Consider the following 20811-nt stretch of genomic DNA (forward strand, 5'->3'; position numbering starts at 1 on the left):
TATGTAGGCTTGATCCTGTCTAGAGAGTCCTTCTAGGTTGGTTTTTATGAAAGTAGAGAAAAATGTTAAAATCCCCCTAGAAGAGCACTCAGGGGACTGGAGCCTGGGGTCCTGGAGAAGGTTGTGGGAGCCTTTCATAGAGTCAGGTTGTGCTAAGATATGCTGTCCCTGTCACCACCTCCTGTAACTCACTCTATGTAGGCAGCTCCACCTGGAACAATCTATTAACAGCATGCCTCTCCCATGCACAGCCAAGCCCAAGGCTCCTCTGCATCTGACCCCTCCTGGGCACCATCACTCCACAATGGACTCCATCTTTCAATGGGCCCCTTTCCTTCCCAGCACTTAGAATGTCTCTCCCATGGGAGACAACACAGGTGACAGTCCAGAGGCCAAAGAATAATCTAGAAACAAAGACCAAGTATTCCACCAAGCCTGACAAAGCACACTGTCTTTCTATCCTGTGGAAATTCTGTTTCCATTCTTAGACAAGGGCCTTCAGACTACAAGTAGCTTCCTGGCTATGTGTATAGCACTGTTGGTCAGTTCCTGTCCCTTTCCCCAGCACCCTCACCTCCACAGCTCCAGGACTCTCGTGTCCCCTCAGGGCAAGCCTAGACAATCTACAGAAAGGTGTGCAGGACTGACTCAACTTCCCAGCTGCTTTCATGGAACTTATTTCCAATGAACAAACATAAACACAGGCAGGGCCTGCACTCCACGATTTTCTGCCCCATTGTGGCTTCCTATCACCCACTCTACACCCTGCACCCACCCCTACACCCACATAGCATCAGGAACACAGGTATCCCATATTGCTTCGTTCTCATGTGTGTTTATTGAGCGCCCACAGAGCCCGTGGTACTGTGCTCAGGATTCAGAGCCACAGTCTAGTCAAAACGAGACCAGAGCTAGAACACAGAATGTTTCATAGCTGCGTAACATCTGTTAAGGGATGGGGATGGGGAAAACTAATCACGAAACAAATTCCTATTCAAAAGCAACAGAACCTCCTCTGAGAGTAATATAGATTCTAGGCACACACATCCACACTCGCGCATACACATGTGCACACACCCCTCAGAATGAACGCCCAACTATGCCCACTTAGTTGTATATGCATGCATATACAGATGTTTGTGGGCAAGGAAATTAATATATATGCTGTATGCACACACACTAGCACTTGCGCGTGCACGCACACACTCACACACACACATACACACACACTCACACACACACACACCACTGCACAGACAGAAAATCTGGCTTATGCTATCAAAGACACTATGTCTCCAGGTTCTAGTGGAAGCAATCTGTCCTAGATGTCTGCAGCATGCAAAACTTGGAAGATCCATAGAGTCAGTTTAGGAGGACAGTGGGGGCACATGGGTATGTTTCCATCCTTGGAGCCCCCACCACTGCACACCAGGCGACAACAAAGCCTTTGTGAAGGGCTCCGGGGGCAGAGCAGAGGAGCTGGAGGCTCCCCGTCATGGTGGGGCCCCGGAGAGCCCTGGCAAGTTCACCAATCTTCAAGGCAGAGTGGAAAGCTCTGGTTGTCGAGTGTGGTCCTCCTAACAGTATTCCTTGGGCAGCGTGGCAGGCTGAAGTGAGTGCCTCTTCTCGCTTGCTCTCTGCAGCTTCCCACATGTGCTAACGCATTTTGTAGTCATTAGATACAGATGTTTCACACAGCTGTCCCTTAAAATCCAAGTCTACTGTGAAATCAAGGTCTCGCTGTGAGGAAAGAGCAAAGGGCCACAGTGTGAGTCTAGGTAGGGGATCATAGCCCTTCCCAGGCACAGGACTTCTCTTGAAGCCCACAGGGACAGGCAGCCATGGCATCTCTAGCTCAGGGGTCTCCATGGACAGTCCTCAGGAATCCATTCTGGTGCCCCGTTATCCTCACAGGAAGGACTTTGACAGCTAACCTAAGCCTTCCTGTCCTCACACGAAAGCAGTCCCAGGATTTCTTTCATCTAGGTGATAACTGAGGTTGGCGCTGGTCTGGCTCGACACCACCCTCAAAACCCTGCAGACTTGTAGTGTCTGTGCAGATACAGGGACACCTCAGCAAGGTCCCACCAGGTCAGCTGGAGAAATGCCCAACAAACACTCCCTCTATAGCAGACTCTTGCATTTACTGGCTCAGCTCACCCTAAATGAGGCAGAACCATTTGTACAACATCCCTTCGCAAAGGCTCTCCTGTGGGCTTCTGGGAGCTGTCCTCAAGGTTGAGTTCAGAGTCCAGAAAGCCTCTAGCCACTGGGGTCAGAAAGAGTCAACGTTGAGATCATCATTTAGGCCCTGTCACCTGCAAACACAGCTGCCGTCTGCCTCCCCCAGAAGCTTTTCTGTTTGTAACACAAGACATTCAGCTGGGCAGGTGACTTCTGGGAGCTCCCCTCAGTGGTCACGGCCATGCAGGGCTCCCTCAGACTCACCACATTTTTGGCATTTGGCTTCATGGATATGGTCCCGTAGATTTCCTCCCCCCTCCGGACAGTGAGGTAGTCTTCCAAGTAGAAGACGGTCTGCTTCCAGTGGGTGTAGGGGGCATCAGGGGCTGGGGAGGAACACAAGAGAGGGAAGAAGAGTCAGAGATGAACAAGAGTCAGCTGAAGCCCAGGACCCACAAATGAAGTCCTGAGCTTTCCACGGTGGAAGGGCTCTGGCACGCCCAAGCATGGCCAACACAGGCCTGAGCACGACATACAGGGCTCTGGCAGGCCTTGCTCTTCCCCATCCCCTCTACCTTGCTTACGTTTTTTTTTTTGTTGTTGTTGTTGTTTTTTTTTAATATGAGTACTCTGTCTGCGTGCCAGAGAGAGCTTCAGATCCCATTACAGATGGTTGTGAGCCACCATGTGGGTGCTGGGAATTGAACTCAGGACCTTTGGAAGAACAGCCAGTGCTCTTAACCACGGAGCCATCTCTCCAGCCCTCCCTCTACTTTGCTAAACCATTAGATAACATTCCGAAAGCCAGCTACCAAGGTCCGTTCCCTTATTTGGCCACTTCCTTTTCCTGAGGCTGACCACCAAGGTCCAGCTAGCAAAGTATCAAAGCCTAGCAATCAGAAGCCCCTTGGGCTCACCTTATTAACATGCCTAGTTCAAAATTAACCAACTCATCCTAACACTGGGTTTCCCCCTTTCCCATTATAAGCTGCCACTTACCTCTACACCACAGCTGTCTCCTCTCTATCCAGAGGCAGTCCTTTGTTTCTCTGGGACAAGTACCCCTGCCCCCTTTCCTTTGCTCCCTTCCCCTTGTCCTCTGTTTCCTGTCTTTGTCTCTTATTCCCTGTCCTTTGTTTCTCTGGTGCAAATAAATCTCCTTTTGTGCTGAAAACTTGGGCTTGGGGTGTCTTGTGCCAGCACCAATCCTTTCATGGGGGACTTAGTGATTTCTGCCCATACACCAACACTCAAGGGGACAGGTGTACAGTCCAAGGCCCAGAACTCCGGACTCAGCCCCAGTGCCCTTCCTCGCATTTCAGCCCCGCTGAACTGGTGATCTCAGTGAGGGGTCAGAAGAGAGGCAGCCTTGTACCGGGGAGCAGCTGGTACCCTGAGAGCTCCCTCAGCAACCAATCCCATCAGAATAAATGGGTCTCCTCCCTATGCTCCTGTGTTAGTGCAGTAAAGACTTGAGAGTGCGAGACATATAGAGCAGAACATCCCATCTCCATCATTTGTAGATTTATGACATCGTTCATGCAATCTCTACAGCTCAGCCAGTCTCCCAGCTTTACCAACACCCCTCCTTCTCACTCCTGCATCCTTCGAGTAGTTTCTCTTGCCTGGGAGTTTGCCCCAGCGCTGCACCCAGCACCCTGGCCCAATCCTGCTGTAAGATTCCAGCTGTGCCTTCCCAACCAGACCAGAAAGAAGGGGATTCTTACTCCACAGATCCCCCCTCCCGCATAGCTCAAGGCCATTGTGATGCTCGAATCTCCTGGGTATTTGCCACTGGATCTCATGTGGTCTCCAGCTGACTGGGAGGGGCCCTGTGTCTTTGGATACAGTCCTTTTCTTTGGCAGTGACTGCCTCTGAAGCACTCTCCCCCTTCCCTACTCACTACATCCTCATCCTTCAAGGCCAGCCTTCCTGGACCACTCCAGCCTGGATCTATCTGGTGCTCCAAGGGCATCCAGAATGGATGTCATCACAATGCCTAGCATGCCTCAGAATGAGCGCCTCCCCCTCACTTGTTTACATCCTTCACAGACTCCTAGAGAGCAGAGCCAGGCCAGCCTTGCTTAGCACTGCTTAGCTCTCCCCAAATTTAATCTAAAAGTACGGAGTCGAGTGTCAAGTGGACACCGATAAGTGGACAGTGTCAAGAGCCCAAAGCACAGCATCATGTGATGTGTGATGTGCCTAAAGATGCTCAACTGAAGCCGGTGGCCACAGGAGACTCACTTTAGGGTGACAGCCTCTTGGCTTAGACCCTCATCTTCCCCCGGTGGACTTTGCTTCTTGCCTAAAACCAACGCTAACAGCAACCAGACTTGGGAAGGACATAAGGGTCCTTCAAACACACGGAAGACTGTTTGCATGGGAGACTGCCTTACATGCGCCGTGGGGAATTACTAGGAGTCAGTTGTGCATCTGCAGGAGGAGTTGGAGCTCTCTTACAACCGTGGGAACTGAGCTGCTTATTCCTCCCCAAGGTGTTGAGGACACCACTGGCAGTGAGCTCATTTGTCACGCACCAAGTTAGACGGGGTGACCTTAAATATCTTCCCAAACCCCAAGATCTATTTTAACGATGGCAAAGAGGCCCTTCCTTTCCCTTTGTTGTTTGCCGGGAGCGGGCGTGATCAAATGTCAGTGGTCAGATGGAGACTAGGGCAGCCTTCAGTGTGTGCATTTGGCAATCAATGAAACCCCAAGGTCACAGGAGAAAGCACAGCCCGAGCATCTGGAGGGGGAAGGAGGAGTGAGATACCACAGCCCGTGCCATGCAGACCTGGGGCCTCCAGCCCACCTAGCACCCAGCCTGCAAGGCACGCTGCTGTCTACAGACCACCTGCTCTCAGCACGCTTCTGCCAATTATCTCTAAATAAACTGCCAAAAGACAGTTCTGGCTGTGTGTGCAGAATGCCAGAGTGTGAGTGACAGCACTCTCACCCCCATCTCCACCTCCACCCACTCAGGCAGGTGTTCCTAAAGACCTTCAGTTAAGGGGGTTCGAGCTGCCTCCTCTATCACCCAATCAGAGACATTGAGGATCCAAGCTTCACCGGCTTAGGTCTGCTGGCCAGTGAGGCCAGACGGCTTCCAAGGAATGGCCCAAGGCATGCATGCCATTCCTGGGTGGAAGGAATATTGTCTCAAAAGATTTTCCAAACGTCATTTCCATAGTGGAACCAGTAGCCGTGGCCTAACGGTCTCAACATCTTTTCTCATCTGAGTTTTCCACTGTGTCCAGTAGAAACAGCAGAATTTAGAAGCTTGGCTCTGCTTGGTTTTGCATTTCTAATTCAATAATTTTGGGGAGGTGGTGCACAGAGGGGTCAGACATGCCAAGACAGAGTATCTGCCCCCATGGCTAAAGTGGCTGTCTTCTCTCGAATCCTCCTGGGTAGATACGGTGGGAAGAATGACAGGCCCCACCTAGTTCTATATTCCTTTTGCCACAGGTTTGTACTGTGATCCTGGAAATCCTGCACCACCACATGGACCTATAGGTCACACTATTTATCCCCTGAGGTATTGTAAGGGTGAGATGGATCGTAAAGAGTGACCATACCTCCCTCTGTGCCTGGGGACACAGTTCATGTCTCTTCACCCCGCACAATCATCACTAGCTCACCCTCTTGCTTGCCAAAGCATCCTTAATTGAAAGCTGTATCATATGGACACCCCACTTAGAACCGATTAGTTATAACAAAACCACATTAGGGGATGGCTAGGCTGTGGCAGCTGATAGTGAGTCATTTCATGAACTGGTGTGTAAGTACCCATCCATAAACTGAGGGATACCTGCAAAGAGACACTGCCTCATGCCGGTGTTCTACAATGCCTGAGTTATATCTGGAATGCCGCAATGCATGGGGTGGTACTCACACTAAACCATGCATTCAGGGTTGTGAATGATGTCTAAAGCTTTCTTTGTCAATGACTAAGTTTTCCCCCCTTCCCAGTCCCAACCCACAATCCAGGATGGCACAGCTTCCAGTCATTATGAGGATGAGTTCCTCTTGAGAGTATTCTGGACCCACATGTCAGCCCAGCTTCCTGGTTCTGGATTACTGCTGATTTTCACTCTATATTTACAATGAGTATGACCAATACTGTTTGGAATGCTGCAAGTATAAGAAAGTGTATTCAAAGATCTTTGGCTTAGGATGCCTGTCATGCACCAGGCATGGCTCTGAATTTGTCCAGCAATGCCCAAGACGAACACAGCTTTGCATTCCCATGCTCATCCCTCCTGTAGTCCCTACACCCTTAGAAGACCATCAGGCAAGTAGTGGATAGTGCAAGCAGAACTGTGGAAGCTATGATCTTGGGTGAGGAATGGAAACACAGGGAGCCATGAGAGCCATTGGGAGTGGCCTCTCATGAAATGATCCTTCTGTGCTTTGAGAAAGAGAATTCTGCTTCCCGTTTTACTTTCTAGTGGTCAAGTAGTTAGTGTTTCTTTGTAGGCTATATGTTTTCCAGTTGTATATTTAGAGTTGTGTTGTCTAGTGAGCTTCTTGGAAATTAAAGACTGTGCACAGAGAGCCTTCATTGACCTGGAAAATGACTCAGTGCCACAGGATAGCAAATCGGGAAAGAGGCTGCCTGAGGCCCACAAAGTCACCTGCTCAAGGGCATCTTTGGTGATTATCATCGTACCTTGGAAAACCTGATATTTGAAGCCAGCTTCCCTTAGGGCCACTGCCTTCCACCCAGTGCTGTGGGATGTTCTGTATGGCAAATGTGTTGCTAATTAGTCAATAAATAAAACACTGATTGGCCATTGGCTAGGCAGGAAGTGTAGGCGGGACAAGGAGGAGAATAAAGCTGGGAAGTGAAACAGCATGTGAAGATGCCGGTAAGCCACGCGCCATGTGGCAAGGTGTAGATTTATAGAAATGGATTAATTTAAGCTATAAGAACAGTTAACAAGAAGCCTGCCATGGCCATACAGTTTGTAACCAATATAAGTCTCTGTGTTTGCTTGGTTGGGTCTGAGTGGCTGTGGGACTGGCAGGTGATAGAGATTTGTCCTGACTGTGGGCCAGGCAGGAAAACTCTAGCTACACCCCACAGCTTTCCTGGATTGAACAGCAGCAGCAAATCTCCTCCCACCCTCAGAGAGGATGAGTTCAAGGGGACAGGGACAGCTGTGCCTCTGGCTGGCGGAGCCTGGAACCTTGGGTACTTCTGCCTGATGCTGTAAAGCAGCCAGAACCATTAGCAGCAGCATTTTCAAGCCACACAGTATGTGATTTGCTTTTTTGAGTGGATCCCCCAGAGCTGGCTGCACTGGGTCTGAGATGGAAGACTCAATGGGGAGCCAGCAGGGAGGGGCACCCGCTGGGGAGGGGAGGATGCATCCACAAACTCCCACCATCAGCATCTTGTTTTTGCGTGTGCATGATTGCATTAAAACTCTTTTTCCAATAGTCAGGACATAGGACTACTTAATTTAGGGATGGGATGGCTGGAAATGGGACATTTAGATAAAAAATTCAGAGATACTGAGTAACTAAGCCACTAAGTTCTGAGGTGGGCTCACAGGGAGTTCTGTGAATATGAATTAGTTTATTTACATTTATTAATTATAAATATTACCATATATCATTTATTCATCAACCATTATAGCTGATATTTATATTTTAATTAAGTATTACTCAATAGCTCGTGCACTTACATTCCAACAGAAATAATAATAAATTTGTTTCCAGCTACTCTTTTGCATTGTAGTTAATAATTTAGTTCCGTTCTAGTTAATAATTCATCTCCATCCTAGTTATTGAGTTAGGTGGTAAGTTCATGGGTACTCATTATATTAATAAACAAATAAGTCAAAAGTGAATCATGCATAGGTTGTCCAATTGTGACAGCATGTCTTGAACCTAACATTGGGATTTATCAAATTGTATGCACCTATGAGCCTGAAAAACAACAAAAAAAAATTTCTCTGCCAGTGGCCAGAGTGAAGACTCTGAGTAGAGCCCGCTGACAAGTGCACACGGTCTAGTAAAGTCTTTGACACGCTAAACTGGTGCTCATCTCCCGAGAGGGCTAAGAGACTAACCAGCTGCATTTCCTCTGGTTCTCAGCAAGCAGGGTAAGAGTTTACAAGCAGCATGGAGACTGGGTGAGCGCAGAGGACATGCCTTGGTGAGGAGACAGGCTTGGCCTACCAGAAGGGAGTCAGGCACAGTTGAATTCTCAACTGTTTCGTTCCAGATGGTCTCACAGTGCTTCTCAAACTCAAGTGGGAACCATGGCCACCTAGAGGCTTTGCCGAGGCACAGAAGGCTGGGCCACCCTCAGAGTTTCTGAACTGATGGTTCTAGGGTGAGGCTTTCCTGGGCTATGTCCACATACCACACTTTGAGAGTCACTGCACAGAGACACAGGAGTTAAAGATTTTAGGGCCTATGAACATCCTTCCTGAGCTCAGCTTTGCAGAGTTCTGTGCAAACAAGAGGAAATATGGCTTGCTAATGGTTCGAAGGCAGAGAAGAGCCTTCCACCTGGGCTTTCAGCCTAAGCGGAGTAATGGTAAGGGGATGGCCAACAGACAGAGGAGACTGAGCCTAGAGTTACACACTTCAAGTCCTCACCTTCTTTCAGGAAGCCCAGAAGCAACAGTTTGGAGTCTGGGCTGAGCTTTAACCAAGCCTCCTCCTCATGGGACCATCAGAATGTCAATCCTGCCACCACAGAGCCAGGGAATCAACTCTGGACAGAAGTCCAGTAGGATATTGGGACCAGAAGCAAATCACTTTCAAGAAAGATAAGCCTTAGTAAGAGTCATGGGTCAGGATCCAGGCTTTAGACACCCACAGCTTTTTCCAGAGTGCCCCTGCCGGTGGCTCTCATCACCCACAGGGTAGGCTCTGTGCTATCATCATTGGGAGATGGGAGAGACAGAGCTAGACATCATGGTTCCCTCACTACCAGCCTCCCTTCTCCATTGCTAGACTGAGTCTCCTTTATCCTTAAAGTTCAAGCAGAATCTGACTTCCCCTCTCCAAGCTGCTCCTGCACACTGGGAAAAAGAGCTCAGCTCACCGACTGACCTTTGAAGGAGGGCAGCCCTCAGCAATGGCCCAGATGGGGGGGGATCTCTGGTTTTTCCCAGGGCCAAGAGAGCACCAGGCCGGCCTAGATGATAGAGCCCAGGAGACACTAGTCTTTGTAGTCAGAAGCTGAGTGCTGGACCTAGGAGAAGACTTTCTGGGATCTGGACAAGATTTGTGTTTGTTTGTTTGTTTGTCTGTTCATTTGTTTGTCTAGAGACAAGGCCTCTGTATCCCTGGCTGATCTGGAACTCACTGTATGGACTAGGCTGGTCTCAAACTCACAGAGATCCACCTGCCTCTGCCTCCCAAGTGCTGGAACTGAAGGTGTGCACTACCATACCTGTCCTGATATTGGATATGCTCAAAAATTCTCCTGCCTCCTGTCCACAGGTTAAAGGGCATTCCTGCCCCCACGTATCTAAGAAATAAGTGGTTACATCTGCTAGAACATTCCCCTGTGCCACTAGCACACCTACTCAGCCCCTGAGGGCACATTCACAGTTTCCAGGAACTCATATGGAGGACATTCAGTCTCTGGACCTTTGTCCTGGCAGCTCAAGCAGACTATTGCAGAAAGAAAGGGGTAACAAGAGCCCTCTGATAAAGGACCCTCCCGTTCCTGGGTCACATCCCAAATGAACATGTAGAAACAATGGTCCAGTGATGAAGAAGTCCCCTGAGCCTAGGGCACTGGAGGGAGCCCAGAGTGGCTGTCCTGTGGGTGGGAGTGATGGGAAAGAGCTTGGGCACTCCCAGCAAGAGATGTCTAAGGACCCACTAGGGGGCTAGGGCCAAGCCATGGAGCCCTCCCTTGCTGGGCCCAAAGGCAGTGAAGAGTCTCTCAAGGTGAACTAGACAAAGGACATGGTTTGAATTTGTCTGCCAAAGCTCATGTGTTGGAAATGTGGTCTTCAGTGAATGCATCAATGTTGAGAGCTGAAATCTTTTGGAGGGGGAGGGGTGGGTAATTGGGTCTTGGGGTTCTATCCTCATGAATATACAAATCTATTCATGGATGGATGGACCTGTGGGTTATCATGTGTCTTAGTTACTGTTCTATTGCTGTGAAGAGACACCATGACCATGGCAACTCTTATAAAAGAAAGCATTTAATTGGGGGCTTGCTTACAGTTTCAGAGGGTGAGTCCATGATTATCATGGTGGAAAGCAGACAGGCATGGTGCTGGAGCAGTAGCAGAGCTTTGCAACCTGATCCACAGATAGCAGACAGAGAGAAAGAGAGACTGGTCCTGGTATGTGCTTTTGAAAGCTCAAAGCTTGGTCTCAGTGACACACCTCCAACCCTTCCCCAAAAGTTCCACTCCCTGGTGACTAAGCATTCAGATATATGAACCTATGGGGACCATTCTTATTCAAGCACCACATCACAGGAGTGGCCTACCGTGCAGGAAAGCTCACTCTCTCAGGCTTTCTTTGTCTCATCTTTGGTACCCTCTGCCATGTTATGATGCAGCACAGAACCCTCATTAGGTGCCAAGCTAAACATGTTTTTGGACTTGCAACTTCCAGAACTGTGAGCCATATAAACTTCTGTTCCTCATAAGTTATCCAGACTCCAATGTTTTGTTATAGCAACAGAAAGCAGACCAGGATAGTGGAAGTCATCTTCTGGAAATGCAACCACAGACTTAATGAGTGGACACAGGAGGGAAAAGCAGAAAGAAAAGAGAGAGGCCAGTTCATAGCCCAGAGAGAGTTATGTGTAGTCTTGGGTAGGGGCCATCACCTCTGCATGCTATACACACAATCCCACTTGTGCATATGGGCTGTCCTAGGGCCACAAGGGGATTCTATCAGAAGCTCTATGGTGTTCTTACCCTTCACACAGAATTTTTTCACAAATGCTAACCAGATAAACATATTTAAAAATCTCCAGAGGACAGGCACAGTTGAGATGGATCAGCAGCCAGAGACTCTTACCACATAAGCCTATTGACCTGAGTTTGATCCCAGGAACCCACATAAAGGTAGAAGGAGAGAATCAACTCCGAAATGTTGTCTTCTGACCTCCACATGCACAAGCACGCCACAGCACACCCACCCCTCACACACATCATAACACACATTATAATAATAATTCATTAAAATTTTCAAAAGGGAATCTCCTTACCCAGCCCATGTCTCCTACCTTGCCCTCACCCAGTGTTAAGTAGGGCGTCATATATGAGCAGGGTGGAGGTGATGGGGATGAGCCCTCCCACATTATCAGCAGCTTGTAAAAACAGGAACAGAGATAGCAAGACTTGGATGATTAGTCAAAACAATGAGAAGTCTATCTCTGGCCCCAGGTGGAGACATGTCATTCTGAACTGACAGGAATTGCCTCCATTGCATTGGCCTGTGGGCATGTCTACGAGGTATTTTCTTGATGGTTAATTGATGTGGGAAGACTCAGCCACTATGGATGGTACCATCCCTAGGCAGGTGTATCTGGGATGTATAAAAAAGGAGGGAAATGTGAACCTGAGAGCAAGCCAATAAGCAGCGGTCCTTCAGTTCCCGTCTCTGTGTTCTTGCCTGGGCTTCCCCCAGTGACCAACAACAGCTGTAGGATTAAATAAACCCTTTCCTCCCCGAGTTGTTTCTGGCCATGGTGTTTATCACAGCGACAGAAAGCTGACTGGGACAGCCTCCATTCTCCTGTGCTCACACAAGTGAGCACACAGGAACCTTCAAACACAAGACACAGTGTAAGGTAGACCTAAGGATGGAAGTCAGAATGACGACTTCCCTGAGCACTGTTCACGCTTGACCGTCCAGAGTGTCTCCCCCCCACAAAGGTCCCTTTGGTCACTATCCACTCTCACCCTCCAAAGTACCTCATGTTGTTTTACAATAAGCTCCCCTGTGTTATGTAACTACACCATGTCTCATAGGAATTCTTTCCTTAAAGACCACAAGGATAGAAGAGCAAAGGGGAGGCCAGAGTGCGTTCCTGGTGACACCCACGCCAGCTCTCAGCTCTGGGAACTCTACCTCTATCATGTTTACCTTCTCCTTGGGAAGTCAAGAGAGTGGGGGCTACATCCTCTCCTCAGATGGAGAAAGCTCGTGAGATGCCAGGTCACAGCCCCAACTGATGTCTGGCCAAGTTAAGGCCAGCCCTGGTTCCTACCCATAAGCCTCAAGGAAGCACAGAGGGGAAGTTACAGAAAACCAATGGAGAGCTCACCTGTAGAAAAACCCATTTTCTTGTGGCACTTGGTAAATTCAATATTAAAGTAGGTGACGAGGGCGTGGACGTAGTCATTGCGCTGAATCTGCAGGCAGAAGGCAGATGTGAAGGACAGCTCTTCCGTCTTCACAGTGTAAATGTCCACTTCCTGTAGCCCAGAGGAGAAAGAAGCCGGAGGCTTACAACCTCTGTCTTTCGGGGGCCCAGTAGCCTTACCCCTAGAGAAACTGGATTAGCCACTACTTTGGGGTGACTTCCAGACCCACCCACCGCCCTCCCAACTACCTCCTCCATCTTTCCTAAGGTAAAGGACACTTGGAGAATGGTGTGAGTGGAACTGAATCCAAATCTGACCAGAACTGAACCAGGAAGGTCCATCTGCTGGGGGAGGAGGCCAAAGGGGCAGAAGCTTGAGACAAGAGTGATTGAGGAGACCAAAGCAAGTTAGAATGGCTTCTGGTGGCCAGCCAAGCATTGCTACCTTCCTCCAGTCATCACAAAGTGTGGGGCCCCCCTGCTCGGCGTCTTTATTACCTGGGAGAAAATTCTGAGAGGGGCAAGGAGGGTCACCACAGACCTACTCAATCAAAACAGCAGGACCCTCCCTCCAGGTCTCCCATGAATCAGAAGACTCATTCCCCGGCCCCCACTAATTTTTATTTTTTATTTAAGTTCTCCAAGTCAAGAACACTAAGTGTTGCCTCAGGACTGAAGCATAAACGGGCTGGAGGAAGTTCCGCTGACCATTTATAACAAGGCTAGACAGGTTTAAAAAATAAATAAGAGGGGGAAACATGAGGCGAGAAGTCTCAGTTTGGACTGGGGAAAGCGGAACACAAAGAACTAATAATTCTCACAAGTTCAGCTGGAGAGTGACTGAAAATCGATGTTGCGTGGGGAGTGAGTGCAATGCAGAGACAGCTCTCCATGTGCTGCTCTTCTGTGAGTGGAGGATGCTGACCGACCCGCTGTTCACTGGCCGTCCTGAGGCAGGAAACCCTGCTGGGGGCTCTAAGGGGCATCCAGGCAGATGCCAGTGAGACTAGCTTTTTGTTTGTTTGTTTGTTTGTTTTTTGAGGCAGGGTTTCTTTGTATACTCTTGGTGCCTTTCCTGGAACTCACTCTGTAGACCAGGCTGGCCTCGAACTCACAGAGATCCGCCTGGCTCTGCCTCCCGAGTGCTGGGATTAAAGGCATGTGCCACCACTGCCTGGCACCAGTGAGACTTTAAGAACTTCTCTTGTGTTGGGCTGTATAGCAAGAACCACTCTTTGGGGGACTCTGGAAGAGACAGGCAGGCATCTGTGTGCCTAATGGCTCCAGACAGTGTTCCAGATACCCAGCAACAAGACCCATAGAGCGACAGATGGCACTGGGCAAAGGGCTCTCATCTCTCTGTGTTTTTAGAATCATTAAAAGGAATGGGGTTGCAAAGGTCATAGGACTTGTAAAGAAGAAATAGAGTCACAGGAGCCAAACAAGTCTCAGTCCTGATGGGGCCTGAATGAGCCACCATGGCCCTTGCGGAAGGGAAAACGCTCTCAGACTGGCCAGGAAGAGGGCAGAGGCAGGGTTAGAAAGTGAAGCCCTCCAGTCATTGGCAGCGAGCAGCTGGGCTGCAGGATCAGATGGAGCCTTCCATGAGGTGGACACTACATAGTTTCTAGAGCCCAAAGATGGAGAATAAGAACTAATGGGAAGGTGAACCTTGGGCCAGAGGGGCCACCATAGATGATATAAAGCATCTCATCCATCCTGATAAGTGACAGCTTGACCTGGGTGGACAGCCCAGGGATGCTGATCCTCTGTCCACCATATAATGCCTTCCAGGTCAAGGCATCTTCAGAAGCAGTGGAGAGATCCCAGCTGTTTGCCCTGACTTCCACCTACAGGGCAAGCTGAATGTCCAACATGGAGGCTCTTCACTCTCCTGCTGGGAGTCGCAATGCCGCGGGGTTCTGTCTGCGTTCAAGTATGCTCTCCACCCCGCCCCTCCAGCAGAGACCCTGCCTAGGAGTGGAAGCCATTGTTCCAGGGTAAGAAGCCCCTTCAGAGGAGATGTCTGACAGACTGTCTCAGTGCTCACAGTCCCTCCAAGCCACACGCCATCTGAAAGTTCCCCGTGGCTCCAGAATTCAAGAGAAAGCCTCAGGGAACTGAGCAGTGACTAATGGTGTACATAAGCACCTGGTGACTTTTCTGCCTCCTCCTCATGCAGATTCTTTCACAGTCCCTGCATCTTTCTCGTTTGATCCTCGGCCACCAGCCCAGCTTGACTTCTGGCTCTTATGTAGGGGACTTGTCCACCTCCATCCTCAGCCCCTGCCATTAGAATGGATCCTTCTGGGGACAGGAGCCATACCTCATTGTCTTGTGTGTCCTTGGTATATAATCGAGTACTAACAGGTGCGTGGGCTCACCTCCTCCCAGAACAGGTCTCCCTGCCTGGAGTCTTTCCCTCCTTCCTGGGCTGTCTTTCACAATCACCCACCCACTCAAACTGTGTCACTCTTGGTCTACAGCCTTCAAGGACTCCCTAGGACTTATCCCCGGATCTCATAAATTTCCCCATCTATTACTTCTCTTTCACTTTTAAAACACACATGTGCACACATGCACACACATACATAAATGCACACATACACATAGATACACATACAGACACACGCAAACACATACACACATTGCTTAATGGGAACAAAAATAAGCTTCTACCTCCACACCCTTCAGTTGATTCCAAAGACATTAGTTTGGGAGACTATGCAGCCATCGACATGTTACCACTGGCTTCACGCTGGCTTTGCTCCAAGTGACACTCTGCACGAAGCCACCCTGCTGTGTGAAAATTGCATTTCACTATCTAGCCTGACTACAGTTGCATGTCTCTGGCCCTCCAGACTAAGTGGGTTTTCTCTATCCCCCAGGGTCTTCCAGCAAAGTAGTCCTTCGCCATCTTTTCCACTCTTTGGAGAACAGTGTTTTCTATTTTATAATAATTAGCTGCAGAATTAACTTCTCCTGGAGCAAGCAATTCTAAAAAAACAGGAGTTGTAGATTTGTTTGGTTTGGTTTGGTTTGGTTTTTTGAGACAGGGTCTCACATAGGCCAGACTGATCTCCAACTCACTAAGTAGACGAGGCTGGCTTTGAACCATGATCTCTGGCCTCTACCTCCCTAGTGCTGGGGTCTCAGGTGTGTCCCACCATGCCTGGCAGAGACTTTCGAATCAGTAACTTTACTTTAGATTTCAGAATCCAAAACAGCTGGTCAGCACAGTGGACAGCAGTCCACACATCAGAGAAGACCAATGCTGGTTTAGAACCTGAATTCCACTTACCCCAAGTGCCCTCATATTTCCCTGTATCGGCCTGCAAACCCAAGGCAAGATGATCTTGCTGATATTCAGGGTATTTTTTTCCTTGCCCCGACAACCTGCTCTGGAGTCATTAGCTTTTTCCAGCGATGAGCAACAAACTTGTATTCATGGTTACACACACACATACACACACACACACACACACACACATATACACCACACACACACACACACATATACACCACACACACACACACACACACACACACACACACAGCCAGCACAAGCAAACCATCTAGCAGGAATCCCATCTCCAGACAGTCTCTCAGACCATCCATCAACCAAATGTCATCCGTCATGTCTTGTGCTAGCTGACAGTGTTCCATGGGTCCTGGAGACATTTGCATCTTAATTGGGGCCTCTGAGGAAACAAAAGGCTCCCGGCAAAGGGCAATGAAGCTGTGCACTGACGTGACAATAGTAGAGGCAGACGGGTCCCATCTGTGGGAATAGGATCAGACCTGGCTGGGCTTTGGGGACTCAAAGGCCCGGGGCTCAGGTGCATGCCCCAGCCCCCAGCTCAGCCACAGTTATCCCCACTGATGCCCCGGAGCCCAGGCGCTATTACTGGAAGGCATCTTTCTCTCTCATTTGCACCCTTGAGACCTCAAGGAAATTCACTGCCTTGTCCTCAGACAACCCCAGATAACACAGGGATCCTCAGGGAATGAGCTTCAGAAGAGCTCCTGGCCTCTGCTACCCCCACCTCTCAATAATGTCACAAATAGATGTCTCCAGGCAGAAGTCTGGTCAAAACAGAGTCTTAATTATAATAAAGTGTCACACTCGGCAGTGTTAATAGCTATGAAAACAGCAATTAAGTGTGTGAAGAAGGGCAAGTGTTTTCCCAGGAGGCTCAGTGAGATGCTGCAGAGAGAGAGAGAGAAAGAGAGAGAGAGAGAGAGAGAGAGAGAGAGAGAGAGAGAGAGAGAGAGAGAGAGAGAGAGGTGGGAGCGAGCACTGTAGGGGCAAACAGTCCCCCTCCTGGCTCAGAAAATGCTGATAAGAAGAAGGTCACAGCGCAGCAGCAAAGAGGCATCATCGCAGAGGGTCCCTGGTCCCAAGACATCTTCAGATACTTCTGAGTTTGCAGGAGGAACAGATGCGACACCCATCCTTCCCCAGCCTCCTTCCCTGTCTAGTCTGACTGCTTGGCACACAGATACACCCAGGTGCAACATGGCCAAGGATCTTGCTGCTGAGGTACCCACCTGGGAAGCGGGAAAAGGAGAAAAAGGGAAAGAGAGGCATGGGGGCTGAGGGTTGGGGAGGACCTAGCCAACCTGACAGGCAACACCTCGGAACACAGTGGCCACATTGCAATGGGACTCTGTCAAGGACAGTAAGGCGATCTAGTGCCCCAGAACACTGACAGATTTTATCTCTAAGCTAAAGCTGCTTTGTGCAGGCACCCGATGGCAGCTGTGACGGCTACGTGTTGTTTTGGAAAATTCAGTAGCACTCGTTGACGTCTACCTCTTCTGAAATCAATTAATAAATCCATCAATTTATTTATTTGTTTGTTTATTTTTGGTCCTGGGGATTGAACTCTAGGCCTAGTATATGCTAGGCAAGTGCTCTACCCCTGAACTACTGAACTGAACTCTCCTCTTCTTGCTTTGGCTTCTCCGACAGTTGCTCAAGGGTCTCAAACTCTCTATCTTCTCTATCCTTCTCTCTTAGCCTCCTGGAACACAGAGACTAAAGATCTCAGCCACAAGGCTCAACTCTTCTTCTGAATTTTGAGGGGTGTGCCATGCCCTGAGAGTGAGCTTCTCCCACTTTCCTTGCTCTTGTTCAGAGTTCCAAGAGAGAAAGGCCTCAGGGGTATGGGTTTATAGGAAGATGTGGGCATATTTCCTTGCAATGACTCCTGCCAGTACCAGAGAACTGATGAGCGAGGAGTACTGTGAGCCTGAGGATGAGAAGCCAAGACTCAGATCTGAAGCTAAACCTCTCAGGCAGGATGCTGCGAAGTGGGGGGTCATCAGGTGATGCAACAGGGATGATCAGGAACAAGGGCTGCAGTGGATCCTATGTCCAAAAAAGGAGGGAGTTCTTTGTATGAGCAAACAGCAGCCATTCAGATACTTCCCCTCAACTTTGGAGGCCGTGAATTGGTCCTTACTTCTTCCAGAAAGGTTCCAAGCCACCAGTCCCAGACATCCAGAAAACAAGGGAGGCACGGGGGCCCAGAGCAGACAAGGATGCCCCAGCAGAATGAGAGAGACAGGTAGATGATGAGGCTTACCTAGGAGCCAGAAAATGAACTTGCATCCTGTGAAGTGGATGTCTTTTAACCTACAAGACTAGAGCTAGTCACATGTCAGTTGTATCTGTTTCAGATCATACATTAGCACATAGGAGTGCTAAAACATAGAAGAAGGACTGAAAAGATTCATCTGGCCTTGAACAGTGGTGGCTCCTGGGAGGAGTTGGGGTGGGCAAAGTGGTGGGGGTGAGTTCAAATGCTTATTGTTACGCTTTGTAATTAGGAATGTTTAGATATTTAATAATAAGAATGAATTCAAGATGCTCACCAACTAGTTGTGCACACTATAGAAACCCTGATAAAGGGTTTCAGGGCACAGACCAAGGAGGAAGCTCCAGGATGGGGCTGGAGACTCTGTCTGTGCAAACCTGATGTGTGCTTGGAGTGGCAGTCTCAGGAGGTCTGAGAGGTCCTCCCCAAGATGGACACTCAGTCCTGAATTGCCCTGCTATCCTAAGTCTCCATATTCCTCCTGCTTCCCAGCAGTGTGGTCTCTGATGCGCTTCCCCTCACTCATACCACCAAGGGCCCTGCTTTGGGTCCCACTCTCAGCAGCATGGTTTCTGAGGCTCTCCTCCTCACTTATACCACCAAGGGCCCCGCTTTGGGCCCCGCTCCCAGCAGTGCCACTCCGGAGCTGTCTCAGCAGCTCTGCTTAGCAAGAACACCAGCTTTTGACTTGTCGCCAGGCTCTGACCAAAGTGGCCTTGGTGCCCTCAGTGGGGAGCCCTGCAGGAATCGCTATGACCCCGCTTTCCAGAGTGGCACCGCTGGGTCCTTAGCATACCCAGTCCCAACCCAGACGAATCTCCAGACCTTTATTAAACAGGCATTGGTCACCACTTGCTTTGGGTCCACGATGTCCACCAGGGGCTCCTTCATGGCAACATCCCGGATACAGGTCATGTCAAAGCCATAGACGTTCTCCCACCCTGAGGAAACAGAGTGAGACATGAAGACAGGCAGCAGGACCCCCAAGCTCACACAAGCTCCTGGGTGCTACAGCACAGTCTTTCTAAGACAAGGGAGCAAGGCGAAGTCTCTGCTCCTTTCGATCAGAATACTGTAAGCGTCACTGGCCTGCAAGGGGGGCCTTGCAGTGAAGCAGCTGCTCATTCACACTGCCATTCTCACCTCTAGAAAAGGCAAGCCCCATTCTGTCACATCAGCCAGAAGTCAGAGAGGCTGTGAAACTGCTGGAAGGTCACACATCTAGAAGGCAACAAGGCTAAGGTCCTTCCTTACACACAGGACCTGTGACTTCCGGCATGTGCCTGCTGTCTCCTCTCCAGGCCATTTACTTTCCTGTTTCTGGGCCTTTGCTCAAGATTCCTGTCCCCTAAGGGCCCATCTGAACCTTCAAGGCAGCTGGGAGAAACCAGGGCTCATAAATGAAACAGACTCAGGTTTGAGTCTGGCACTGTAGATTACTCTGAGGGCGCTGGGCAGACTCCCTCCCTGATCTCTCAGAATCCCAGCTTGCTCAGCAGGTGGGTCCAGGGGGGTGCTCACCTTACCCCCATGCCATCAATCTGAAAAGCACTCACTGAGGATTCACCCCATAAGAAATCACCCTATGTGGGGAGGGGGCAACCATTTTTATGGGGCTCTGGGCCACATGGACTACTCATGAAACGCTTTGGGAAGGAAGAAGAATTAGAGTGTAGGAGCTGGCGAGTTTGAGTCTGATGGCCTAAGACCATCAGAGATGGTGCTAATTGGCATTAGTGATTAGTCACCTTTGCCTAATACACCCAACAACCCCTTGAGGGTGCCTCCAAGCTACAGATGAGAAAATTGGCCCTGATAAGTTGGCATCTGGCTCACACACAAACCCTGACCCAAAGTCACACACCAGCCCAGTGACACCAACGTGGAGCTAGGAAAAGAGCCAAGTTGACCCCTGGCCTCCAGCTGTGTCCCAGTGTAACACCAGCCAGGCATAGAAAGTTCTTTCTGCCAAAAGGAGGGCTTGGGCCAGGGCTCTGGTCCCTGAGAAGCTGGATCTCATCTGTTTATTCTGAAGGGTTTGGAAATGCTTTGAAGTAAAGATGCTTTTGTCTAAACTCTTATTAAATGTAAATTTTCTTTTGGTGTTCATCACACAAATGGTGCCTTGGGGAACTCAGGTCCCTGTGTGTGTTGAAGACAGTGGATGTGGAAGAGGGAGGTGTGAATGGCCAGTCAAAGAACTGCTGTTCTTTTCTAAGGTACATAAAGATCTCTGGGGTGGGGAGAAGCAGGCAGAAGGAACACTCATTTCCCAGAGGGTGAGTGCTGGTGAGTTCCTGCTTGCAGAGAAGTTGCCAGTCATGGCCCATTCAATTGCAGGAGGCTGGTGCCAAACTCCTGGTTGAACCCGATATTGTGGGGGCTGGGAAGTAGCTCATCCGGTGGAGTGCTTGCCTGGCGTGCCCTGGGTCCATCTCCAGCACTGTGTAAGTGTGGTGGTTCATGCCTCTGATCCTAGCACTCAGAGGTGGAGGTGAGAAAACCAAGAGTTCAAGGTCAGCCTTGGCTATATAATGAATTCTAAGCCAGCCTGACTACATGAGACTCTGTCTCCAAGATAGATAGATAGATAGATAGATAGATAGATAGATAGATAGACAGACAGACAGATAGATAGGCCATGTTATGGGACCTGGCTGCTACCCACTCTCTTCCCAGATGACACATATATACTGAGTCACATTGCCTTG

General features: G+C 49.4%; 1 protein-coding gene across 1 annotated transcript in view; it reads right to left on the minus strand.

Annotated features, from left to right (window-relative positions):
* Positions 1-1300: 1300 nt before the first annotated feature.
* The window catches only part of Prmt8 (protein arginine methyltransferase 8), a 90270-nt gene continuing 70759 nt past the window's right edge, over positions 1301-20811 (minus strand). The window contains exons 7-10 of the mRNA XM_059256915.1: positions 18926-19041; positions 12459-12609; positions 2449-2570; positions 1301-1740 (exon numbers count right to left, since the gene is read on the minus strand). Of these exons, the coding sequence (XP_059112898.1) occupies positions 1657-1740; positions 2449-2570; positions 12459-12609; positions 18926-19041 (473 nt within the window). The 3' untranslated portion in view covers positions 1301-1656. The remainder of the gene's footprint in view (positions 1741-2448; positions 2571-12458; positions 12610-18925; positions 19042-20811) is intronic.

This window comes from Peromyscus eremicus, chromosome 3 (assembly GCF_949786415.1).
Source record: "Peromyscus eremicus chromosome 3, PerEre_H2_v1, whole genome shotgun sequence".
Classification (NCBI taxonomy): domain Eukaryota; kingdom Metazoa; phylum Chordata; class Mammalia; order Rodentia; family Cricetidae; genus Peromyscus; species Peromyscus eremicus.